Source organism: Rhinoraja longicauda, chromosome 15, assembly GCF_053455715.1.
Source record: "Rhinoraja longicauda isolate Sanriku21f chromosome 15, sRhiLon1.1, whole genome shotgun sequence".
Taxonomy (NCBI): Eukaryota; Metazoa; Chordata; class Chondrichthyes; order Rajiformes; family Arhynchobatidae; genus Rhinoraja; species Rhinoraja longicauda.
Genome location: NC_135967.1, coordinates 45,732,967 through 45,760,723, shown reverse-complemented (window position 1 = coordinate 45,760,723; position 27,757 = coordinate 45,732,967). Strand labels below are relative to the sequence as shown.

General features: G+C 48.2%; 1 protein-coding gene across 1 annotated transcript in view; it reads left to right on the top strand.

Annotated features, from left to right (window-relative positions):
• tmem164 (transmembrane protein 164) overlaps window positions 1-27,757 on the top strand; it is a 73,803-nt gene that overhangs the window by 40,968 nt on the left and 5,078 nt on the right. Inside the window, exons 3-5 of the mRNA XM_078412041.1 lie at window positions 6,411-6,477; window positions 15,523-15,601; window positions 22,165-22,265. Of these exons, the coding sequence (XP_078268167.1) occupies window positions 6,411-6,477; window positions 15,523-15,601; window positions 22,165-22,265 (247 nt within the window). The remainder of the gene's footprint in view (window positions 1-6,410; window positions 6,478-15,522; window positions 15,602-22,164; window positions 22,266-27,757) is intronic.

The window sequence follows — 27,757 nt, the reverse complement described above, 5'->3', positions numbered from 1 at the left end:
AGGTTTGTAGGTTAATTGGCTTGGCAAATGTAAAAATTGTCCCTAGTGTGTGTAGGACAGTGTTAGTGTGCGGGGATCGCTGGGCGGCGCGGACCCGGTGGGCCGAAGGGCCTGTTTCCACGCTGTATCTCTAAATCTAAATCTAAAACTCCGTGCAGACAGCGCCCGTAGTCGGGATTGAACCCGGGTCTGCGGCGCTGTAAGGCAGCAACTCTACCGCTGCGCCACCGTGCCGCCCTTAAGAGTCGGGAAGTCATTTTGAATCTTTAAAGACATCATGGGGAGAAGGCAGGCACGGGTTATTGATTGGGGACGATCAGCCATGATCACAATGACTGGCGGTGCTGGCTCGAAGGGCCAAAGGGCCGAATGGCCTCCTCCTGCACCTATTTTCGATGACTTTGGTTAGGTTGCACTTGGAGTATTGCGTGCAATTCTGGTCACCCGTTTTTAGGCCTATAGTTACCCGGTTGGACCTTGATGTACCGTGGGCGGCACGGTGGCGCAGCGGTAGAGTTGCTGCCTCACAGCGCCAGAGATCCGGGTTCCATCCTGACCGTGGTTGTTACCTGTACGGAGTTTGTACGTTCTCCCCGTGACCTGCGGGGGTTAACGCCAGGTACTCCGGTTTCCTCCCACACTCCAAAAACGTACAGGTTTTGTCAGTTAAACGGCTTCAGTAAAGATTGTAAATTGTCCCTAGTGTGTGCAGGATAGTGTTAGTTCCCTGTAGTCAAGGGAAGGCTGATTGCCTCTTCCTCATCTCTGTGCTGGCTTGTATCTAGATGAACTATGTAACCATAGACAGAGGCCTAGAGCACAAAAAGCAGGCCCTTCGGCCCAACCCCCCTCTGCCGACCAGGTTTTACAGCCGAACTAGTCCCCATTTGCAGAGTTTGGCCCATGTCTCATAAACCTTTCGTCTCTATGTACCAGTCTAAATGTTTTGCAAATGTTGCGATTTCGTTTACTTTAGAGATACAGCGCGGGAAACAGGCTCTTCGGCCCACCGAGTCCACGCCGACCCGTGATCCCCGCACATTAACGCTATCCTACACACTCTAGGTACAACCTACAACTTATACCAAGCCAATTAATCAATCTACAAACCTGGACGTCTTTGGAATGTGAGAGGAAACCAGAGCACCCGGAGAAAACCCACGCAGGTCACGGGGGAGAGCGTACAAACTCCGTACAGACAGCACCCGTAGTCAGAATCGAACGCTGACGCTGTGAGGCAGCAACTCTACCGCTGCGCCACCGTGCCATATGAGGAGAAGGCAGGAGAATGGGGTTGAGAGGGAAAGATAGATCAGCCATGATTGAATGACGGAGTAGACTTGATGGGCCGAATGGCCCAATTCTGCTGCAAATGAACTTATGAACTAATTGGACCCGCCAACTATGTATTCGTAGAATTTGCCATTTCAGTGCTCCGTTTCCCTAAGGATCTGCCAGGTAGGTATGAGATCTCTGGGTTGGCTGCAGAAGTTGCAGGACATGTTTAATTCTGACCTGACCTTCCACCATTAATGCTCTGACCTTACTGTTAACAACAAAGCAGCCAGAAATAGCAGAGCCGTACATTAGGATTATTATAGCCCACTCATGATGCTGTCTGAGATGCCATTGTATATTTCTGTACAGACTTTAGACTTTAGAGATCCAGCTCGGAAACGGGCCCTTCGGCCCATCGAGTCCGTGCCGACCAGCGATCATCCAGTGCACTAGCACTATCCCACACACACTGACACACACACACACTGACACACACACACACACACACACACACACACACACACACACACACACACACACACACGCGCGCGCACAACACACACACACACACCCCCACCCCCCCCCCCCTCCCCCTCCCCCTCTGAATGTCTTTGGGATGTGGGAGGAAACCGGAGCACCCGGATAAAACCCACGCAGGTCACGGGGAGAATGGACAAATCCCGTAGTCAGGATCGAACCCGGGACTCTGGCGCTGTAAGGCAGCAACTCTACAGTGCCGCCCATATTAAACGTGCTGCTAAACTATTTGTGGAACCTAAACATCGCGATCAATCTCTTTATTTGCTAATTGATTTATTCACAAAATACTGGAGTACCTCAGCAGGTCAGGCAGCATCTCGGGAGAGAAGGAATGGGTGACGTTTCGGGTCGAGACCCTTCTTCAGACTGTTTATTTGCTAACATCCTTGTTAGCCAAATGGGGCCATTTTCCCCCATCTTGTTTCCCCAGCATGTAAACACTTGGGTTAAACAGATTATAAACTACTCGTCTTCCTTATAACTTACACATTTTCTGACAATAATCCATGAATGCTGGTTTCACCAGTGACATCCTCAACCCACAAGGAAGATTCTTTTAAAATAAAGTGAATGTCAGAGTGTTGTGTAATTAATGTGGATACATGGAAGTACAGATGCTGGTAATGGTGTCAGAGGTTATGGGGAGAAGGCAGGATAATGGGGTTGAGAGGGAGAGATAGATTAGCAATGGTTGAATGGCGGAGAAGGCTTGATGGGCCGAATGGCCTAATTCTGCTCCTATTACTTAGTAATTTACGAAAAAAGACTGCAGTGCAGGAGTGGCTCAGTGGGCCAGGCAGCATCAATGGAGAGCACGGATTAGGTGGTCATAAGGAATAGTAGAATTAGGCCATTTGGCCCATCAAGTCTATTCCGCCATTCAATCATGGCTGATCCATCTCTCCCTCCTAACCCCATCCACCTGCCTTCTCCCCATAACCTCTGACACTCGTACTAATCAAGAATCCGTCAATCTCTGCCTTAAAGATATCCATTGACTTGGCCTCCACAGCCTTCTGTGGCAAAGAATCCCACAGATTCACCACCCTCTGACTAAAGAAATTTCTCTTCATCTCTTTCCTAAAATATTTTTTTTTCGAAAGGTGATGTTTTGGTTCGGGACCCTTCGTCTGTCTGGTTGTACTTGTACAATTTAAAATGGAATTACAAGCTTAAAGATGCATTTCCATTTTCTGTCACAAAACTGGACGATTTGTTACTAGAATAGTTTTGACTTTAGGTGGAACTTTACTGCTTTGAATTTTATCGCAAGTAATTTGGCAGCAGAGACTTTCTTTTGCAGGCCATTGGTTGTCAGTAAACACGAGAGTCGGTGTACTCTAGTGGAGTCTTGGATCGTCTTTAATGCACATCAAATGTCAGGGGTTATGGGGAGAAGGGAGGAAAATGGGATTAGGAGGCAGAGATCGGCCATGATTGAATGGTGGAGTAGACTCGATGGGCCGAATGGCCTAACTCTTACTCCTATAAACTTGTGAAATGTGGATTCAGTGTTCAGTTTGACTGAAGGGGTGGTCTACCTTTAACTTGCCAAAGGTCATTTGCATTCAATTGTTTTAAGGAATGTTCCTGCCCACCACATCTTTTTCATCAAGAACTTTGCATGCACAATGTTGATGTGTGTGTTTGTGTTTGTGCGTGTTTGTGCGTGTTTGTGCGTGTTTGTGCGTGTTTGTGTGTGTGCGTATTTGTGTGTGTTTGTGTGTGTTTGTGTGTGCGTATGTGAATCAGAGTATTAACCAAAGATAAAGAGACTCCGAACTAAAGGAGGATCTATTGGGAGGAATAAGGAAGACTAAGGTCCATATGTGGCATCTGAGATGGATGTTTAACAGTGAATGATGGTTTATTGTCGCTGTGAAAAAAATATTTGTTTTGCATACCCAAGGTATGCAAATAGCCACCTCATGAAGGGAGCGGACATAGTTCCAAAATATCCCACAACTGGGCCTCCTTTGTTCTCTCTTCACCCCCCCCCCCCCCCCCCCCCCACCCCCTCAAAGATTGAGAAGTGTAAGGATGTTTATTAAATATTTATTCGTCGTGTACCGGTCCACCACTGATTTTCTGACAACTGGTGGTCCAGCCTCCTCTTTGATCCGGACGAAACCCCCTCCCTCTGGAAGTGTCGTCCCCCCCGATAACGTGTCGCCTAGGCCGGGTGAGGCGGCCGATCCCGACCTCTCCGGGACTTCCGCGGCCGATCGGCAGGGTGGGACTTCATTGTTTCATTCTTGGTACATGTAATAATTATAAGGCGGCACGGTGGCGCAGCGGTAAAGTCGCTGCCTTACAGCGCCAGAGACCCGGGTTCCATCCTGTCTACGGGCACTGTCTGTGCAGAGATTGTACGTTGTCCCTGCGACTGTTTTCTCCGGGCGCTCCGCTTTCCTCCGACATCCCATAGACGTGCGGGTTTGTAGGTTAATTGGCCCTCTGTAAAATGTCCCCCGTGCATAGACAATAGGTGCAGGAGGAGGCCATTCGGCCGTTCGAGCCAGCACCGCCATTCAATGTGATCATGGCTGATCATTCTCAATCAGTACCCCGTTCCTGCCTTCTCCCCATACCCCCTGACTCCGCTATCCTTAAGAGCTCTATCCAGCTCTCTCTTGAATGCATTCAGAGAATTGGCCTCCACTGCCTTCTGAGGCAGAGAATTCCACAGATTCACAACTCTCTGACTGAAAAAGCTTTTCCTCATCTCCGTTCTAAATGGCCTACCCCTTATTCTTAAACTGTGGCCCCTGGTTCTGGACTCCCCCAACATTGGGAACATGTTTCCTGCCTCTAACGTGTCCAACCCCTTAATAATCTTATATGTTCCATCCTCTCATCCTTCTAAATTCCAGTGTATACAAGCCTAGTCGCTCCAGTCTTTCAACATATGATAGTCCCGACATTCCGGGAATTAACCTAGTAACCTTGTAGGATAGAACTAGTTAGCGTACGGGCGATCGTTGGTCAGCGCCAACTCCGTTGGCCTATGGGCCTGTTTCCGCACAGTTTCTCTAAAGTCTAAACATTTTTGACTTGACCCTTGGATTAAGCAGAGAAACTTTGCTTGGTCTCTCCCTGTTTAGCTTAGTTTAGTTTTTAATTAGTTTAGAGATGCAGTGTGGAACCAGGCCCTTTCGGCCCGTTGAGTCTGCACAGACTAGCGATCCCCACACACTTACACTAATCCTACACGCACTCGGGGCAATTAAGAATAATGGGGTAGGTCATTTAGAACTGAGATGAGGGAAAATCTTTTTCACCCAGGGAGTTGTGAATTTGTGGAATTTTCTGCCACAGAGGGCAGTGGAGGCCAAATCACTGGATGGATTTAAGAGAGGGTTAGATAGAACTCTAAGGGGTAGCGGAATCGAGGGATATGGGGAGAAAGCAGGAACGGGGTACTGATTGTGGATGATCAGCCATGATCACATTGAATGGTGGTGCTGGTTCGAAGGGCCGAAAGGCCTCCTCCTGCACCTATTGTCAATGTTTCTATGTAATTTACATTTATACCAAGCCATTAAACTACAAACCTTAGTTGATGAAGGTTGATTTAAATTTTTTACTATTTGAATTTAGAAGGAGCTTAATATGGATTTTTAGACGGGCACTCCATTTTGACAGGTGCAGGGATAGGTTACATTGTGATCCCAACCTAATCCGGTCTGAAGATGCCACAATCTGTCCCAGCCTCTTATAGTGACAGAAACTGAATTGTGGAAAAAATCAGAGGCAGCTTTTGATCTGACATGGCTCAAATGTGGCGTCATCAAGTGATAGTGTGGAAACAGGCCCTTCAGCCCACACCGGTCAACATGTCTCAGCTATACTAGTCCCACCTGCCTGCGCTTGGTCCATATCCCTCCAAACCTGTCCAGTCCATGCACCTGTCCAACTGGTTCTTAAACGTTGGGATAGTCCCGGCATCAAAATTTGGGCCCCATATCTGAGGAGGGATGTGCTGGCTCTGGAGAGGGTCCAGAGGAGGTTTACGAGAATGATCACAGGAATGAGTGGGTTAACATGTGATGAGCGTTTGACAGCACTGGGCCTGTACTCGCTGGAGTTTAGAAAGATGAGGGGGGAACCTCATTGAAACTTACAGAATAATGAAAGGCACAGATAGAGTGGATGTGGAGAGGATGTTTCCACTGGTGGGAGAGTCTGGGACCAGAGGTCACAGCCTCAGAATTAAAGGACGCTCTTTTAGAAAGGAGGTGAGGAGGAACTTCTTTACTCAGAGGGTAGTTAAACTGTGGAACTCATTGCCACAGAGGGCTGTGGAGGCCAAGTCAGTGGTATAGTTTTAAGGCAGAGATAGACAAATTCCTGATTAGAACGGGTTATGGGGAGAAGGCAGGAAAATGGGATTAGGAGGCAGGGATCAGCCATGATTGAATGGTGGAGTGGACTCGATGGGCCGAATGGCCTAATTCTACTCGTGAACTTGGTGAAAACCCAGTGGAGCTTGACGTATTCTCGCATTACGGTTTAACAGAATAATAACTAAATTAGATGGGTCCTTGGCAAGGAAATGCAACAGTCCTTACGTTGTGGATGTGTCTTGGCAGGTTACAGATGCACATGTTAAACGGAGCACTGCTGGCGTTGCTGTTTCCTGTCGTTAATACCAGACTGGTGAGTATTCTATTTCATGTTTACTGCATTCACAACGAGGTGAACCTTTTTAGTCTCACTAGAAACAACTGCAGATGCCGGCTGACAAAACAAGACCCAGAGGTAGAGTTGCTGCCTCACAGCACCGGAGACCCGGGTTCCATCCTGACTACGGGTGCTGTCATGAATTGGTGGGCCGAAGGGCCTGTTTCCGTACTGTATCTAAAACTAAAAAGCTCTACCCCATGACGGACGTTGGGCTTTGTCGTAAGTGATGGGAGCAGAATTAGGCCATTCGGCCCATCGAGTCCACTCCGCCATTCAGTCATGGCTAATCTATCTCTCCCTCTCAACCCCATCCTCCTGCATTCTCCCCATAACCCCTGACACCCGCACTAATCAAGAATCTATCTATCTCTGCCGCAAGAACATCTATTGGCCTGGCCTCCACAGCCTTCTGTGTCGGTATGGAGTTTGTACGTTCTCCCCGTGAACTGCGTCAATCCTGAGAATTAATTTAAACTACTGTTGTTGTCCTTATTGAACTTGTGGCTAGTAACAAAAAATGGTTCAGTTATTTCGAAATTTATCTGCTTTTCTTTCAAAAGTCTCATGTGGTGAGCGTATGACTAATTTTGCATCATTATCTTACTGGGAAAATGCAGAGAGTAAGTTATTCATGTACCTTAGTGGTGAGGCAAACTAACCTACAAACCTGCACGTCTTTGGAGTGTGGGAGGAAACTGGAGATCTCGGAGAAAACCCACGCAGGTCACGGGGTGAACGTACAAAATCCGTACAGACAGCGCCCGTAGTCGGGATCGAACACGGGTCTCCGGCGCTGTGAGGCAGCAACTCTACCACTGCGCCACCTCTATTAATCCTAAACTCGGCAGAGTAATTAGTCCAAACGTCCTTGCATTAAATTACATGCATTTCAAATGATGGGTAGCTGAAAATAATCTTTCAGTGGGCGGCACGGTGGCGCAGCGGTAGAGTTGCTGCCTTGCAGCGCCAGAGACCCGGGTTCGATCATGACCACGGGTGCTGTCTGTACGGAGTTTGTACGTTCTCCCCAGTGACTTGCGTGGGTTTTCTCTGAGATCTTTGGTTTCCTCCCACACTCCAAAAACATGCAGGTCTGTAGGTTAGTTGGCTTGGTAAGAATGTACAAAATGTCCCCAGTGTGTGTAGGACAGTGTTAGTGTGCGGGGATCGCTGGGAGGCACGGACTCGGTGGGCCGAAGGGCCTGTTTCCGCGCTGCATCTCTAAAACTAATAAAAACTAAAAATATTTAAATCGGTGACGAAGAGTGAAGATTTCCAATTGTCTTTTGGATTGTTGTTGTTGTTGTTGTTGTTGTTGTTGTTGTTGTTGTTTCTGTGCTTGTCTTTATGTTGTCATCGTGTTCACAATGAAAGCTTGTGACACTCGAATACTGGACTGACCACAAGGCAAGCTGGGGATGGCAGTGTTTGAATGTTTACTAGAAGGCTTTCACTGCCACTCTAATGCTGCTGATCTTATAATCGGGGCCAAGTCACAATCCTCTACCCCTTTCTCCTCAAACCCAGTATTAATTGCTAACCTGCAGCGGTCACACTTGCTGAGATTTCAATAATTCCAGATACAGCATGGAAACGATCCCCTCGGCCCACCGAGTCCGCACCGACCATCGATCGCCCTGTACGCCTGTTCTATCCTAGACTAGGTGTCAGAGTTGGGTGACAGGGGTTATGGGGAGAAGGCAGGAGAATGGCGATAAGAGGGAGAGATAGATCAGCCACGATTGATTGGCGGAGTAGACTCGATGGGCCGAGCGGCCTGATTCTGCTCCTAGAACTACACACACTTGGGACAACCAGGGCCTCAGGCACTGTAAGGAAGCAACTCTATCGCTGTGCCACTGTACCGCACTGAAGCACGGTAGCGCAGCGGTAGAGTTGCTGCTTTACAGCGAATGCAGCGCCGGAGACTCAGGTTCGATCCTGACTACGGGTGCTGCACTGTAAGGAGTTTGTACGTTCTCCCCGTGACCTGCGTGGGTTTTCTCCGAGATCTTCGGTTTCCTCCCACACTCCAAAGACGTACAGGTTTGTAGGTTAATTGGCTGGGTAAATGTAAAAATTGTCCCTAGTGGGTGTAGGATAGCGTTAATGTACGGGGATCGCTGGGCGGCACGGACTTGGAGGGCCGAAAAGGCCTGTTTCCGGCTGTATATATATGATATATGATATGAAGCCAGGTACTATCGCAATGTTTAAGAAACATAGAAAATAGGTGCAGGAGGAGGCCATTCGGCCCTTCGAGCCGGCACCGCCATTCATTGTGATCATGGCTGATCATCCACAATCAGTAACCCGTGCCTGCCTTCTCCCCGTATCCCTTGATTCCGCTAGCTCCTAGAGTTCTATCTAACTCTCTTTTAAATTCATCCAGTGAATTGGCCTCCACTGCCCTCTGTGGCAGAGAATTCCACAAATTCACAACTCTCTGGGTGAAAGAGTTTCTTCTCACCTCCGTTTTAAACGGCCTCCCCTTTATTCTTAGACTGCGTGGCCCCTGGTTCTGGACTCCCCCAACTTTGGGAACATTCAGGCGATTGCACAGGACAGGTTTAGAGGGTTACGGGCCAAGCGCAGGCTGGTGGGACCAGTGTAGATGGTGCATGTTGGCCGGTGTGGGCAAGTTGGGCCGAAGGGCCTGTTTCCGCGTTTTTTCACTCCATGACTCCAATACCTTTGCCAGGATGAGATAGTCTCTCATCCGCTGGGAACTGGCTTCATTCTTTATTGGCGGATAATGGATGCAAATAGCCGTACAGTTGATGTTCAACGTGCCCAGGTCACTAGTGCAGCTGGTGTAACAAGGCTAGACTCTGCTCGGCCACTCAGACTCCAGGTGCATCAGAGCGATCTCCTAAAATGTCCCACCTCAAAGGATCGTGGGAATTGACTGAAGAAAGCAACCCAATTTCCCAGTCTGAAGAATGAATTCCGACCCAATACGTCACCCATCCTTTTCCTCCACAGATGCTGCCTGACCCACTTAGTTACTCCAGCACTTTGTTTATCTGTCAAAGAAGGCAATGGAGGCCAATAAACTGGATGTATTCAAGAGAGAGTTAGATATAGCTCTTAGGGCTAAGGGAATCGAGGGATATGGGGAGAAAGCAGGAACGGGGGTACTGATTTTGGATGATCATCCATGATCATATCGAATGGTGGTGCTGGCTCCAAGGGCCGAATGGCCTCCTCCTGCACCTATTTTCTATGTTTCTATGATTGTTTAGTTTTTTAGTTTAGAGATACAAGTGCGGAAACAGGCCCTTCGGCCTAATGAATCCGCTACGACCAGCGATGGTTAACTAGACCAGTCTTGTTAACTACGGGTGCTGTCTTTACAGAGTTTGTACGTTCTCCCCGTGACCTGCGTGGGTTTCCTCCAAGATCTTTGGTTTCCACCCACACTCCAAAGACGTACAGGTTTGTAGGTTAATTGGCTTGGTATGAATGTAAATTGTCCCTTGTGTGTGTCGGATGGTGTTAATGTGTGGGGATCGCTGGTCGGCGCAGACTCGGTGGGCCGAAAGGCCTGTTTCCACGCTGTATCTCTAAACGAAACTAAACTAATCTACACCAAGAGAGGAAGTGAGAGACGGATCAGAATTTCGACGTGCAATCAAGAATATACAGACAGCAATGGCAGGGGAAGGAGGAACAGGAGGAGAGAGACAAAGGTCTAAAGAAGGATCTCGACCCGAAACATCACCCATTCCTTCTCTCTAGAGATGCTGACTGTCCTGCTGAGTTACTCCAGCATTTTGCGTCTGAGAGTCACAGAGTGAGCCAGAGAGAGCGAGAGACGGAGTGAGAGGCGGAGAGAGGCGGAGAGAGGCGGAGAGAGAGGCGGAGATAGGCAGAGAGAGAGAGAGAGAGAGAGAGAGAGAGAGAGAGAGAGAGAGAGAGAGAGAGAGAGAGAGAGAGAGAGAGAGAGAGAGAGAGAGAGAGAGAGAGAGAGAGAGAGAGAGAGAGAGAGAGAGAGAGAGAGAGAGAGAGAGAGAGAGAGAGACAGACAGACAGACAGACAGACAGACAGACAGACAGACAGACAGACAGACAGACAGACAGACTCGAAGAGCTCTGTATGCAATAAAGAGGATTCTACAACATCCAAATTCCAATTAGAATCTGGCTTAAAATATTTGCCAGTATAATTCAGCCCATTGTGCTTTATGGTAGTGAAGTATGGGGTCCGCTCAGTCACCATAACTGTACTAAATGGGAAAAACACACAACAGAGGCCCGACATGCGGAGTTTTGTCGGAACATCCTCCGCATCCAAAGGAAAACACCAACAAACGCGTGTAGGGCGGAATAAGGCAGATACCCACTGATAATAAATATCCAGAAATCAGCACTACATTTTTGGAATCACCTTAAATCTAGTCCCCCAGACACCCTCCAGTTCAAAGCCCTCCAAACCCAAGAGGGGTCCTCAGAAAAGAGCTCCCTGTGTCAGTTGGTACTGAGACTAACTACCCCATATTCAGCTAAACCTTGACCAGTCTCAGTTCAACACTGCTTTCCAATCACCAGTTAGAGTGAACCAAATTATTAAACAATGCAAAGAAACCTATCTGGAACATTGGGATAAAGTAACCAAAAGCCAAAGCAGATTAGAATGTTACCGTGCCCTACAAAGAGTTTATAAATTGGCAGACTATCTCTGTTATGAATGTTGGCCTTCATAACACGAGGAGTTGAGTTTAGGAGCAAAGAGGTCCTTCTGCAGTTGTACAGGGCCCTAGTGAGACCGCACCTGGAGTACTGTGTGGAATATTGGTCTCCAAATTTGAGGAAGGATATTCTTGCTATTGAGGGCGTGCAGCGTAGGTTTACTAGGTTAATTCCCGGAATGGCGAGACTGTCATATGTTGAAAGACTGGAGCGACTAGGTTTGTATACACTGGAATTTAGAAGGATGAGAGGGGATCTTATTGAAACATATAAGATTATTAAGGGGTTGGACACGTTAGAGGCAGGAAACATGTTCCCAATGTTGGGGGAGTCCAGAACCAGGGGCCACAGTTTAAGAATAAGGGGTAGGCCATTTAGAACGGAGATGAGGGAAAACTTTTTCAGTCAGAGAGTCGTGAATCTGTGGAATTCTCTGCCTCAGAAGGCAGTGGAGGCCAATTTTCTGAATGCATTCAAGAGAGAGCTGGATAGAGCTCTTAAGGATAGCGGAGTCAGGGGGTATGGGGAGAAGGCAGGAACGGGGTACTGATTGAGAATGATCAGCCATGATCACATTGAATGGCGGTGCTGGCTCGAAGGGCCGAATGGCCTACTCCTGCACCTATTGTCTATTGTCTATAACTGTTAGAGACATAAAGCAGAGACAGACCCTCACCAAGTACAGGTTAAGTGACCACCATTTGGCAGTTGAAAAAGGAAGACAGAAGAGATCTTGGCAACCAAGAGAAAATAGAATATGCAGTCACTGTTTGACAGATGAGGTCGAAACAGAGGTGCACTTCCTCTTAAAATGTAAAACATTTATGGAAAATATACTTTGAAAAACTCAGTCTGGCAACCCCAGATTTTAAAGAACTAGATGATATATCAAAACTAAGAATAATCCTTGGCGAAGGAAATACAATAGACAATAGGTGCAGGAGTAGGCCATTCGGCCCTTCGAGCCTGCACCGTCATTCAATATGATCATGGCTGATCATCCAACTCTGTATCCTGTACCTGCCTTCTCTCCATACCCCCTGATCCCTTTAGCCACAAGGGCCACATCTAACTCCCTCTTAAATATAGCAAATGAACTGGCCTCAACTACCCTCTGTGGCAGAGAATTCCACAGATTCACCACTCTCTGTGTGAAAAAAAACGTTCTCATCTCGGTCCTAAAAGACTTTCCCCTTATCCTTAAACTGTGACCCCTTGTTCTGGACTTCCCCAACATCAGGAACAATCTTCCTGCATCTAGCCTGTCCAACCCCTTAAGAATTTTGTAAGTTTCTATAAGATCCCCCCTCATCCTTCTAAATTCCAGCGAGTACAAGCCGAGTCTATCCAGTCTTTCTTCATATGAAAGTCCTGCCATCCCAGGAATCAATCTGGTGAACCTTCTCTGTACTCCCTCTATGGCAAGAATGTCTTTCCTCAGATTAGGAGACCAAAACTGTACACAATACTCCAGGTGTGGTCTCACCAATGCCCTGTACAACGGCACATCTTGGCGCACAATACATAACAGCATGCCACAACCTGAGAGACAGTGAATGACCAACATGTACACATACACGCACACATAAATTGACACTAATTGACACTAAGAAAATTAATATTGACCTGCTAAACCTGCTACCTTGCAGTACTGCTTACAACTGCAAGAACGAGTAGCAATCGATAAAAGGCTATAAATGTATTGCGTGTGTATATATACATATATATATATATATGTACAGGGGCATATCTACCCATGCATTGTATACTTGTATTTATATTCTTGCATTTTAAATATGTATGTTATGTTCTATACTTTGGCAACATAACGATGTATCTTATGCCAATAAAGTTTTAAAATTGAAATTGAATTGAATTCAAAAATTGACAGAGAGAGACAGAGAGAAAGACAGAGAGATAGACAGAGAGAGACGGAGAGAGAGAGATAGATAGAGAGAGACGGAGAGAGAGACGGAGAGAGAGACGGAGAGAGAGAGACGGAGAGAGAGAGAGAGGCGGAAAGACAGACAGAGAGAGAAACACAGACAGACAGAAACACAGAGAGACAGACAGACAGAGAGAGAGAGAGAGACGGAGAGAGAGACGGAGAGAGAGAGAGACGGGGAGAGAGAGAGAGACGGGGAGAGAGAGAGAGACGGGGAGAGAGAGACGGGGAGAGAGAGAGACGGGGAGAGAGACGGAGAGAGAGAGAGAGACGGGGAGAGAGAGAGAGACGGGGAGAGAGAGACGGAGAGAGAGAGACGGAGAGAGAGAGACGGAGAGAGAGAGACGGAGAGAGAGAGACGGAGAGAAAGAGACGGAGAGAGAGAGAGACGGGGAGAGAGAGAGACGGAGAGAGAGACGGAGAGAGAGAGACGGAGAGAGAGAGACGGAGAGAGCGAGAGACGGAGAGAGAGACAGAGAAACACAGAGAGACACAGAGAGACAGACAGACAGAGAGATACAGACAGCCAGACAGACGACTTTGGATTTGCAATTAAGAACAGAATGCAGATCAGAGGCCAGTTATTTGTGGACAATGTTTTGCCTCCTCCCTTGGTTAGAGGTGACGTTGACCTCCTCTCTCTGGCTTTGATGCTGACCCTTTAACAGGGAACGATGTTTGATGTCACCGTGACCTGTGTGTTGTACTGAACTGTGGCCAAGGCAGATGAATAAATCATTCACCGCTAGTTTGTGGAGGATCTGGTATTGGTGATATCTCTCCAACGCCATATGGGTGGGTTATATGTGGGTCACGGTGGTGCAGCGGTAGAGTTGCCGCCTTACAGCGAATGCAGCGCCAGAGACTCAGGTTCGATCCCGACTACGGGCGCCGTCTGTACGGAGTTTGTACGTTCTCCCCGTGACCTGCGTGGGTTTTCTCCGAGATCTTCGGTTTCCTCCCACGCTCCAAAGACGTACAGGTATGTAGGTTAATTGGCTGGGCAAATGTAAAAATTGTCCCTAGTGGGTGTAGGATAGTGTTAATGTGCGGGGATCGCTGGGCGGCGCGGACTCGGTGGGCCGAAGGGCCTTTTTCCGCGCTGTATCTCTAAATCTAAAAAAAAAAATCAAGTGTACAAAGACTATCTACCTCATTGGTGACCCTCGGACTATCTTTGATCGGACTTTGCTGGCTTTACCTTGCACTAAACGTTATTCCCTTATCATGTATCTGCACACTGCAAATGGTTCGATTTAATCCTGTATTGACTTTCCGCTGACTGGTCAGCATGCAACAAAAGCTTTTCACTGTACCTCGGTACACGTGACAATAAACTAAACTGAACTGAATGCTTGTTAACCCCAATTATATATTTGTATTTACAGGATTAGCTTTTTTTAAAAGAGCTAGTTAATATCTACTGTAGGTAACTTTTTTTGCATACAGTTATTTATTTTAAGTTGGTATATTAGTTAAATAGTTAGATAATACTTTGGCTTTGGGCTTTAGTTTAGTTTAGAGATACAGCGTGGAAACAGGCCCTTCGGCCCACCGGGTCCGCGCCGACCAGCGATCCCCGCATGCTAACACTATCCTACACACACTAGGGACACTTTACATTTACATCAAGCCAATGAACTTCCAAACCTGCACGTCTTTGGAGTGTGGGAGGAAATCAAAAATCTCGGAGAAAAAGGGGTCGCAGGCTCCAATGGTAAATGCAAGGCCCGGCGGTGGGGCTCAGAGTCAGTCCCGAGCAAGGCCGCCAGCTCCACGATGTTAGGCCGCAGAGCGACCGGAGATACGATCCGGAAAACAATCGCATCTCCGGCAAGGTAAGAGATTGGGAAAAAAAGGTTTTCCCTGACCCCCATCCCCCCCACATAAAACAAACCAGAGAACATACTTTTAAAACACATTAAAAATAGCAAAAAAGACAAAAAGACAGACAGACTGTCTGTACGGAGTTTGTACGTTCTCCCCGTGACCTGCGTGGGTTTTCTCCGAGATCTTCGGTTTCCTCCCACACTCCAAAGACGTGCAGGTTTGTAGGTTAATTGGCTTGGTATAAGTGTAAAATTATCCCTGGTGGGTGCAGGATAGTGTTAGTGCGCGGGGATCGCTGGTCAGTGCGGACTCGGTGGGCCGAAGGGCCTGTTTCCGCGCTATAAACAATGCAAGATATTATTCATTAATGCTGGCCCTACTGTAAACCTTATTTTAACTCGGTGGTTTCACGAGTTGGTTAAAAACAAGACGTGTGATGGTGTCTTGGATAATCTGATCAGTTGCAAGCGGAGGGGGGGGTGGGGCCTTGGCGATTGGGGGAGATAAAGAGCACCTTTATCTGACACTTTTGTCTATTTTTTCCTGTCCAGCTTCCGTTTGAGTTGGAGATCTACTACATCCAGCACGTGACACTTTATATCGTTCCTATTTATCTGCTCCAGAGAGGGGGTGAGTAGATGCAACCTTTTGTTAATCTGTCCATTTTACCGTTGGGAAGATTTAAAGTTCCATCTTATGTACTTGATACAACACACACTTGATTGGAATGACTCTGTAATGTCAAAGAGAGTCATGCCACATGGAAAGAGGCCCCTTGGCCCACGCTAACGATCGATCGCCCATTCACACTAGTTCTATGTTAAAGAGTCACACAGTGTGGAAACGGGTCCCTTAAGCCAACTTGCCCACGCCGACCAACATGCCCCATCTACACTCATCCCACCTGCCTGCATTTGGCCCATATTCCTCCAAACCTGTCCTATCCAAATGTTTTTTAAACGTTGTGATAGTACCTCATTTGAGGAAGGACGTCTCTGCTGTTGAGGCAGTGCAGCGTAGGTTCACCAGGTTAATCCCCGGGATGGCGGGACTGTCATATGAGACAAGATTGGAAAGACTGGGCTTGTATTCACTGGAATTTAGAAGGATGAGAAGGGATCTTATGGAAACGTATAAAATTATAAAAGGACTGGACAAGCTAGATGCAGGGAAAATGTTCCCAGTGTTGGGGGAGTCCAGAACCAGGGGCCACAGTCTAAGAATAAAAGGGAGGCCATTTAAAACTGAGGTGAGAAAAAACTTTTTCACCCAGAGAGTTGTGAATTTGTGGAATTCTCTGCCACTGAAGGCAGTGGAGGCCAATTCACTGGATGAATTTAAAAGAGAGTTAGATGGAGCTCTAGGGGCTAGCGGAATCAAGGGATATGGGGAGAAGGCAGGCACGGGTTACTGATTGCAGATGATCAGCCATGATCACAATGAATGGCAGTGCTGGCCCAATGCTGGCTCCTGCACCTATTTTCTATATTAAGCTGTTTCAACTACCTCCTCTGACAGCTTATTCCAAACACCCATTGTGTTTATATTAAAAAGTTGCCCCTCAAGTTTGTCTTACATTTTTTTCCACTCACCTGAAGCCTACGTCCTCTATTCCTTGAACCTATGTCCTCTATTCCTTGAACCTATGTCCTCTATTCCTTGAACCTATGTCCTCTATTCCTTGAACCTATGTCCTCTATTCCTTGAACCTATGTCCTCTATTCTTGAACCTATGTCCTCTATTCTTTGAACCTATGTCCTCTGGTTCTTGATTACTCAATAAATGCATAGCCTGCAAAAGAATGCAAAGTTTATCTCGGTTTTAAAAACAACATATCTAATCTTTGGACAATCGTGAGATTTCACGCCACGGAATAAATATAACCATTTTCGGTTTCTTTGAAAAACAACAACTGCAGAGGTGTCAATTTGCAAGAAAAAGCAAGATGCTGGAAATACTGAGCAGGTCGGGCAGCATCTGCGTGGACAGAACAATTGAGATAATTTTCCTTCACACTAATCCCCCCCTCATCCTAAACTCAATGTATGTGTAGATATACCTCTGAATTAAAGGACGTTCTTTTAGGAAGGAGATGAGGAGAAATTTCTTTAGTCAGAGGGTGGTGGATCTGTGGAACTCATTGCCACAGACGGCTGTGGAGGCCAAGTCAGTGGATGTTTTTAAGGCAGAGATAGATTTTTGATAGGTATGGGTGTCAGAGGTTATGGGGAGAAGGCAGGAGAATGGGGTTAGGAGGGAGAGATAGATCAGCCATGATTGAATGGGGGAGTAGACTTCTACTCCTGTCACTTATGACCTTATAACTATGCCCTGCCAAACAGGTGGTTTGGGTATGTTTAAAAGATTTTTTTTAACATGAACGCCATTTTCTTTTCCCTCAGCCATTCCATTCCACATTTTCCTTGATCAGCATCCCCTTTGAACTCTCATTTTCACACCTTACCCTTCCATATCTCTATGTCTCTCAGTCTGAAGAAGTGTCTCGACCCGAAACGTCACCCATTCCTTCTCTCCAGAGATGCCGTCTGTCCCGCTGTGTTACTCCAGCTTTTCGTGTCCATCTTCAGTGTAAACCAGCATCTGCTGTTCCTTCCTACACGTGTTCCTTAAAATACATCGCAAGATTGTTTTAATTATGGTTCTTTGAACATTTTCCTTTCCTGGCTTATATTTTAGATAAAGAAGGAATATTTTTGGAAAGTTCTCATGGCCTAATCATAGGAAGTGCTGAGGCAAATAGCATGAGGAGATGAATGAGACAAGCTAATTAAAAGTTCGGGTAGCAATATGATCATTATTGAATTTGTCGTTAAAGTCGATGCTTTCTTGGTCCTGTCTTCCGAAAAATGGTTTTCGTTGTGGTCATATCGTAGAATCATAGAGTCGTACAGCGTGGAAACTGGGTGGTAGTGTGAACTGTGAGGAAGATGCTATGAGGTTGCAGGGTGACTTGGACAGGTTGTGTGAGTGGGCGGATGCATGGCAGATGCAGTTTAATGTGGATAAGTGTGAGGTTATCCACTTTGGTGGTAAGAATAGGAAGGCAGATTATTATCTGAATGGTGTCAAGTTAGGAAAAGGGGACGTACAACGTGATCTGGGTGTCCTAGTGCATCAGTCACTGAAAGGAAGCATGCAGGTACAGCAGGCAGTGAAGAAAGCCAATGGAATGTTGGTCTTCATAACAAGAGGAGTTGAGTATAGGAGCAAAGAGGTCCTTCTGCAGTTGAACAGGGCCCTAGTGAGACCGCACCTGGAGTACTGTGTGCAGTTTTGGTCTCCAAATTTGAGGAAGGATATTCTTGCTATTGAGGGCGTGCAGCGTAGGTTTACTAGGTTAATTCCCGGAATGGCGGGACTGTCATATGTTGAAAGACTGGAGCGACTAGGCTTGTATACACTGGAATTTAGAAGGATGAGAGGGGATCTTATCGAAACGTATAAGATTATTAAGGGGTTGGACACATTAGAGGCAGGAAACATGTTCCCAATGTTGGGGGAGTCCAGAACCAGGGGCCCCAGCTTAAGAATAAGGGGTAGGCCATTTAGAACAGAGATGAGGAAAAACTTTTTCAGTCAGAGAGTTGTGAATCTGTGGAATTCTCTGCCTCGGAGGGCAGTGGAGGCCAATTCTCTGAATACATTCAAGAGAGAGCTAGATAGAGCTCTTAAGGATAGCGGAGTCAGGGGGTATGGGGAGGCACGGTAGCGCAGTGGTAGAGTTGCAGAATGCAGCGCCGGAGACTCAGGTTCGATCCTGACTCCGGGCGCTGCACTGTAAGGAGTTTGTACGTTCTCCCCGTGACCTGCGTGGGTTTTCTCCGAGATCTTCGGTTTCCTCCCACACTCCAAAGACGTACAGGTATGTAGGCTAATTGGCTGGGTAAATGTAAAAATTGTCCCTAGTGGGTGTAGGATAGTGTTAATGTGCGGGGATCGCTGGGCGGCACGGACTTGGAGGGCCAAAAAGGCCTGTTTCCGGCTGTATATATATGATATGATATGATATGAAAGCAGGAACGGGGTACTGATTGAGAATGATCAGCCATGATCACATTGAATGGCGGTGCTGGCTCGAAGGGCCGAATGGTCTACTCCTGCACCTATTGTCTATTGTCTATTGAAACAGGCCCTTCGGCCCACCCTGCCCATGCCGACCAACATGCTTCTCTGCATCTTTTTTATCAAATGTATTCCTTGTCCCAGTTTAGAACGTAGAACATAGAAATGTACAGCTCAGGAACAGGCCCTGTGAGCCACAATGTCTGTGCTGAACATGATGTCACGACAAACGAACCTCCTCTGTCCGCACGTGATCAATATCCCTCCATATCCATGTGCCTGCCTAAACGCCACTATCGTATCTGCCTCCACCACCACCCCTGGCAGCACGTTCCAGGTGCCAACCACCCTCTGTGTAAACACAAAACTTGTCCCGCACATCTCCTTTAAACTTTGCTCCTCTCACCTTAAAGCTATGCCCTGTAGTCAATAGACAATAGGTGCAGGAGGAGGCCATTCGGCCCTTCGAGCCAGCACCACCATTCAATGTGATCATGGCAGATCATTCTCAATCAGTACCCCGTTCCTGCCTTCTCCCCATACCCCCTGACTCCGCTATCCTTAAGAGCTCTATCCAGCTCTCTCTTGAATGCATTCAGAGAATTGGCCTCCACTGCCTTCTGAGGCAGAGAATTCCACAGATTCACAACTCTCTGACTGAAAACGTTTTTCCTCATCTCAGTTCTAAATGGCCTGCCCCTTATTCTTAAACTGTGGCCCCTTGTTCTGGACTCCCCCAACATTGGGAACATGTTTCCTGCCTCTAACGTGTCCAACCCCTTAATAATCTTATACGTTTCGATAAGATAGTCTTTGATCTTTCCACCCTAGGGGAAAAAGGTTCTGACTGTCTACCTGATCTGTGCCTCTCGTAATTTTATATACTTCTATCAGTTGTTGAGTCAAGCTTGACTGAAGGATAGTGAGCCGTTCGGGATATGGGGAGAAGGCCGATCTAAACCATTCCCACCTCCATGCATTTGCCCCCCTTATCCCTCCAAACCTGTCCTATCCATGGACCTGTCCAAATGTCTAGGGCGTTGGACGGCGTGGGCAAGTTGGGCTGAAGGGCCTGTTTCCACGCTACATCACTCTATATCTGTTCTCAATGAGACAAGTGTTGACCTGAGCTGCCATCTACTGGTGAGTTGCTTCCATAGCTGTGACTACCTTCACCCAACCCTTGGCTCTGTACAGCTTGACTCTAACACCGTAAATAGCTGCGGTTTTATATTGAACACAATAGAGTCATAGAGTGGAAACAATCCCTTCGGCCCAACGTGCCCCAGCTACACTAGTCCCACCTGCCTGCGTTTGGTCCATATCCCTCCAAACCTGTCCTATCCATGTACCTGTCTAACTGTTTCTTAAACGATGGGATAGTCCCTGCCTCAACCACCTCCTCTGTCAGCTCGTTCCATAAACCCACCACCCTTTATGTAAATAACTTACCCTTCAGATTCCTATTAATTGTTTTCCCCTTCACCTTAAACCCATGTCCTCGATTTACCTACTCTGGACTAGAGGCTCTGTGCATCAAAATGAAAGCATTTGTCTTATTTGTGAAAAATTGATTTTAGAAGAAAATGCAACTGATATTTCAGACATGCCCGAGAAAATAAACCACCCTGCCCTTTACTCGACCGAGTCTGAGCCGACCAATAATCTTCTCATCCACTATCACTATCCTACACACCAGGGACAAGACTGCACTCACCCTATCTATTTCCCTCATGATCCTATGCACTTCTACAAAAGTGGTGCCAAGTGGTAGAGTTGCTGCCTTTACAGCACCAGGGACCAGAGTTTGATCCTGATTACCAGTGCTGTCTGTACGGAGTTTGTACGTTCTCCCTGTATCCACAGGGGTTTTCTCTGGGTGCTCCGGTTTCCTCCCACACTCCAAAGACGTGCAGGTGTTGCAGTACATCCTGCGTGTCGTGTTGCAGTTACATCCTCCCGCCAGAGATGGCAGGATGGCGCCAAGCTGCCCCAAGCATTTGCTCTGCCAATCTATCCGATTTATCCATTTTTTTCTCTACTTGAAGAACAATAATACCAGATCAATGTGCGGGCGGGGCGGCACAGTGGCGCAGCTGGTAGAGCTGCCGGCTCGCAGCGCCAGAGACCTGGGTTCCATCTTGACTACGGGCGCTGCCTGTACGGAGTTTGTACGTTCTCCCCGTAACCTGCATGGGTTTTCTCCGGGAGCTCTGGTTTCCTCCCACAAAATACAATACAATACAATATATCTTTATTGTCATTGTACAGGGGTACAACGAGATTGGGAATGCGCCTCCCATACGATGCAATAATTTAATTAGCTAGTCAGTATTAATTTAAACAGCCCAATGAAACAAATTGTAACAGGTTTAAAACAGAATAAAGTGCAAGTAGATCTGTGCCGGTTCACTGTGCGATGTGACCATTCGGCTCAGCAGGACCGGTTCATAGCTGCTATGGCCCTGGGGATGAAGCTGTTCCTGAGTCTGGAGGTGCGGGCGTAGAAGGCCTTGTATCGTCTGCCCGATGGAAGGAGTTCGAACAGACTGTTGCAGGGGTGTGAAGAGTCTTTGTGGATGCTGGTGGCTTTTCTGAGGCATCGTGTGTTGTAGATGCCCTCCAAGGCTGGTAGCTGTGTTCCGATGGTCCTCTGAGCTCTATGGACTACCCGCTGAAGAGCTTTCCTCCAAAGACGTTCAGGTTTGTAGGTGAATTGGCCTCTTTTTAAAAACTCCTTATCTATTTGGGTGGGTCCCTTTGGTTGCACTGCGTCCTTAACTTTATATTGTAACGGTATTATGGTTATTAATTTGTATGGATCATTTATTTGGAATGTGGAAGGCAGCTATCCTCACACGCTAGGGACGATTTACAACTTTACCAAGCCAATTAACCTACAAACCTGCACGTCTTTGGAGTGTGGGAAGAAACCGGAGCACCCGGAGAAAACCTACGCAGGTCACGGGGAGAACGTACAAACTCCGTACAGGCAGCACCCGTAGTCAGGATCCAACCCGGGTCTCGGGCGCTTTGAGGTAGCAACTCTACCACTGTGCCACCTTGCCACCCATCCTTGTGTCTCTGAAGTGTTGTGTTTTTGTTTCAGGCGTGTACCAGCCTGAACCGCTGGGCGATTTCTGGTGGGCTCTGCTTGCTACTGGACTTCTGTTCTTCTACCATTTTGCCTTTTTACAGATCCTCGGATTGGTGAGTAGAGAAATATCCGATGTTTTAATGGAATAGGTGACGTTTCGGGTCAAGACCCTTCAGACCCTCTGAAGAAGGGTCTCGTCCGAAACGTCACCCATTCCTTCTCTCCAGAGATGCTGCCTGTCCCGCTGAGTTACTCCAGCGTTTTGTGCTTGTCTAGCGTTTCATTGTAACCTGCCCCTACGTCATGAACACCTGTGTGATTCCACTAGGGCTCAGCGTACAGAGTGGAAACAGGCCCTTCGGCCCATCTTGCCCACACCGGCCAACAGGTCCCAGCTACACTAGTCCCACCTCCCCAGCACCGCCATTCGATGTGATCATGGCTGATCATTCTCAATCAGTACCCCGTTCCTGCCTTCTCCCCATACCCCCTGACTCCGCTATCCTTAAGAGCTCTATCTAGCTCTCTCTTGAATTCATTCAGAGAATTGACCTCCACTGCCTTCTGAGGCAGAGAATTCCACAGATTCACAAATCTCTGACTGAAAAAGTTTTTCCTCATCTCCGTTCTAAATGGCCTACCCCTTATTCTTAAACTGTGGCCCCTGGTTCTGGACTCCCCCAACATTGGGAACATGTTTCCTGCCTCTAACATGTCCAACCCCTTAATAATCTTATACGTTTCGATAAGATCCCCCCTCATCCTTCTAAATTCCAGTGTATACAAGCCTAGCCGCTGCCAATTGAGATCAACATTTAAGACACACAGAACTGCACATGCTGGAGTCTTGGACAAATTACAAAGTGCTGGGGGTACTCAGCAGGTCAGGCAGCATCCATGGAGGGATGGACTGATGATGTTTCGGGTCGGGACACTTCTTGAGACTGAAATTCCGTCTGTCCGTCCTGACTTACCATATACCCCCCTGCTGCTCCTCGGACTATCTGGGCAATATCTGGGCAATATCTTGCACTAAATGTTATTCCCTTTATCCTGTATCTGTCTGTACACTGCGGACGGCTCGACTGTAATCTTGTATAGTCTTTCCGCTGACTGGTTAGCACGCAACAAAACCACTGTACCTCGATACACGTGACAATAAACTAAACCAACTAACTCCAGAGATGCTGCCTGACCCACTGAGTTACTCCAGCACCTTGAGTTTTGCTCAAGAACAAAAATTTAATTGGCTTTATTTCTTTGTTCGTCCGTACTGCGGGACACTAGCATTTTGTCCTCAATATTTCTGTCCAAACTTTTCCTAGTTGGGAAAATAATCATGGCCACCGGCTTAAAATAACTGTCCTTGATGGGTTTTAGTTCAATTAGGTTTAAGTTTATTATTTCATGAAGACACAAAATGCTGGAGTAACTCAGCGGGTCAGGCAGCATCTCGGGAGAGAAGGAAGGGGTGACGTTTCGGGTCGAGACCCTTCTTCAGACTCCAAAAATACTCCAGCATTTTGTGTCCACCTGAGAAATCTCCCGAGGTGCTGCCTGACCCACTGAGTTACTCCAGCACTCTGTGAAACGTCACCTATCCATGTTCTCCAGAGGTGCTGCCTGACCCACTGAGTTACTCCAGCACTCTGTGAAACGTCACCTATCCATGTTCTCCAGAGGTGCTGCCTGACCCGCTGAGTTACTCCAGCACTCTGTGAAACGTCACCTATCCATGTTCTCCAGAGATGCTGCCTGACCCGCTGAGTTACTCCAGCACTCTGTGAAACGTCACCTATCCATGTTCTCCAGAGATGCTGCCTGACAGAGAGTGGTGAGTCTGTGGAATTCTCTGCCACAGAAGGTAGTTGAAGCCAGTTCATTGGCTATATTTAAGAGGGAGTTAGATGTGGCCCGTGTGGCTAAAGGGATCAGGGGGTATGGAGAGAAGGCAGGTACAGGATACTGAGTTGGATGATCAGCCATGATCATATTGAATGGCGGTGCAGGCTCGAAGGGCCGAATGGCCTACTCCTGCACCTATTTTCTATGTTTCTATGTTCTCCACAGATGCTGCCTGACCCGCTGAGTTACTCCAGCACTCTGTGTCTCTCTGAGATCATGAACCAGCATCTGCAGTTTTTCTCCTACTCATTAGGTTTATTATTGTTTTGTGTGCCAAGGGACAGTGAGAGAAGCTTTGTTTCGCATGCTATCCAAGCAGATCAGATAATACTATACACAAATAAAATCTAGTCAAAGTCAAGTACAATAGGAGGAGCAAAGTGGGAAGATAGAATGCTGAATATAGTTCTCAGCATTGTAGTGCATTGTTCCAGAGACAAAGGTCTAATGCCCTCCCTCTTTGGGATAGAGGTGAATTGGACAGTACCCTAGCTTATGGAAGGACCTAGTTTATGGTGGCATGGTTTTGCAGTGGTAGAGCTACTGCCTCTCAGCCCCAGAGACCCGAGTTCGATCCCGACCACGGGCGCTGTCTGTACGTTCTCCCCGTGACCCGCGTGGGTTTTCTCCGAGATCTCCGGTTTCCTCCCGCACTCCAAAGACGCGCGGGTTTGTAGATTGATTGGCTTGGTGTGAGTGTAAATTGTCCCTAGCGCGTGAAGGATGGTGTTAGTGCGCGGGACGATCGCCGGTCGGTACGGACTCGATGGGCCGAAGGGCCCGTTTACCGCGCTGTATCTCTTAAAGTCTAAAGTTCACCCTGATGCAATAATTAATCACTCGGGAATCACTGCCATATATTGATTACATTGTGGATCGCAGCCACAGATGAATGCATTAATAATTTATAATTAAAAAGGATTGATTTTCAGCACACCTGATACTCCTCCAGGGTGGTTTCCCCTTACAGTGCGGGCAGGCTGAGCAAGGCCTTCGTACACTGCATACGGAATAGTGATGAATGGAGTCAGGCCAGGAAGAAGTCTGACCCACTGGTCAGGGGGAATATAGCGAAGGGGTGGCGCGGCGGTAGAGTTGCTGCCTCACAGCGCCAGAGACCCGGGTTCGATCCCGACCACAGGTGCTGTCTGTACGGAGTTTGTACGTTCTCCCCGTGACCCGCGTGGGGTTTTCTCCGAGATCTTCGGTTTCCTCCCACACTCTAAAGACGTGCAGGTTTGTAGGTTAATTGGCTTGGTGTAAATGTAAATTGTTCCTAGTGTGTGAAGGATGGTGCGGACTAGGTGGGCCGAAGGGCCTGTTTCCGCGCTGTATCTCTGAAGTCTAAAGTTCACCCTGATAAATTGTCCCTAGTGTGTGTGTAGGGATAGTGTTAGTGTGCGATGATCGCTGGTCAATGGACAATAGGTGCAGGAGGCGGCCATTCGGCCCTTCGAGCCAGCACTGCGATCATGGCTGATCATCCACAATCAGTACCCCGTTCCTGCCTTCTCCCCATACCCCCTGACTCCGCTATCCTTAAGAGCTCCATCCAGCTCTCTCTTGAAAGCATTCAGAGAATTGGCCTCCACTGCCTTCGGAGGCAGAGAATTCGGTGAGGACTCGTTGGGCTGAAGGACCTGTTTCCACGCTGCATCTCTGAAGTAATGTAAAGGTGGGGGATATTTGGACAGCACCCCCCAGCTTATGGAAGGACCGTTGGGAAGCCCCTGATAACAGAGGGGAAGAAGCTGTTGAAAACAAAGAACTGTAGATGCTGATTAATACACAAAAGGACACACGGTCTGAAGAAGGGACTTGGGGACTTGACCCAAAACATCACCTTTTCACATAGAAACATAGAAAGTAGGTGCAGGAGGAGGCCATTCGGCCCTCCGAGCCTGTACGCAGCGCCATTCAATATGATCATGGCTGATCATCCAGCTCAGTAACCTGTACCTGCCTTCTCTCCATACCCCCTGATCCCTTTAGCCACAAGGGCCACATCTAACTCCCTCTTAAATATAGCCAATGAACTGGCCTCAACTACCTTCTGTGGCAGAGAATTCCACAGACTCACCACTCTCTGTGTGAAGAAATGTTTTCTCATCTCGAAAGCACTGAAAGCTGGAGTAACTCAGTGGGTCAGCCGCTCAAACTAAAACTAAAGGAGAGCGGTTGAAATGAAGTGTGAGGGGTGAGCTCTGACTGTGAGATGTAGACTCTACATGCCCCTGGGACACAGGGAGTTGGGCATAGGGTACGGGAGAGATGAAGAAAAGACACCTTCCAGAGCCTGCACGTCTTTCTTCAGATATGACGCCCAAAATTGCTCACAATACTCCAAATGTAGCCTTACCAGCGCCTGAAAGACATTACAGCATTACACCCCTGTTTTTGTATTCTAGCCCTCTTGAAATAAATGCTGCAGATACATGATAAGGGAATAACGTTCAGTGCAAGGTGAAGCCAGTAAAGTCCGATCAAGGATAGTCCGAGGGTCACCAGTGAGGTAGATGGTAATTCAGCACTGCTCCCTGGTTGTGGTGGGATGGTTCAGTTGCCTTGGGATTAAAGAATATAAATAAAGGCAGAGGTTCACCCTTGTGTGTCAGCAAGAAGCACCACGAGAGAGTGAGATACAACACGGAAACAGGCCCTTCGGCCCATCGAGTCCATGCCGACCATTGATCACCTAGTTAGAGTTCGAAGGTATTTATTCACAAAATGCTGGAGTAATTCAGCAGGTCAGGCAGCATCTCAGGAGAGAAGGAATGGGTGATGTTTCGGGTCGAAACCCTTCTTCAGACTGATCTCTCCCGCCCTCTCTCTCCTCCCTCTCTCTTTCTCTCCCCCTCTCTCTCTCTCTCTCTCTCCCCCTCCCTCCCTCTCTCTTTCTCCTCCCTCTCTCCATCCCCCCTCTCTGCCCCCTCCCCCCCTCTCTCTCTCTCTCCCCCCTCCCCCCTCTCTCCCCCCTCCCCTCTCTCTCCCCCCTCCCTCCCTCTCTCTCTCCCCCTCTCTCCCCCTCCCTCCCTCTCTCTCTCCCCCTCCCCCCCTCTCTCTCTCTCCCCCCTCCCCCCCTCTCTCCCCCCTCCCCCCCTCTCTCCCCCCTCCCTCCCTCTCTCTCTCCCCCTCTCTCCCCCTCCCTCCCTCTCTCTCTCCCCCTCCCTCCCTCTCTCCCCCTCCCTCCCTCTCCCCCTCCCTCTCTCCCCCTCCCTCTCTCCCCCTCCCTCTCTCCCCCTCCCTCTCTCCCCCTCCCTCTCTCCCCCCTCCCTCTCTCCCCCTCCCTCTCTCCCTCTCTCCCCCCTCCCTCTCTCCCCCTCCCTCTCTCCCCCCTCCCCCCCTCTCTCCCCCCTCCCTCCCTCTCTCTCTCCCCCTCTCTCCCCCTCCCTCCCTCTCTCTCTCCCCCTCCCTCCCTCTCTCTCTCCCCCTCCCTCCCTCTCCCTCTCTCCCCCCTCCCACCCCCCCTCTCTGCCCCCTCCCCCCTCTCTCTCTCCCCCTCCCTCCCTCTCTCCCTCTCTCTCTCGCCCCCCCCTCTCTCCCCCCTCCCTCCCTCTCTCTACCCCCCCTCCCTTCCCCCTCCCCTCTCTCCCCCCCCTCTCTCCCCCCTCTCTCTCTCCCCCCTCCCCTCTATCTCTCCTCCCCCCCCTCTCTCTCTCCCTCCCAGAGTCACCGGTGAACAGAAGTTGTTTTGAGACAT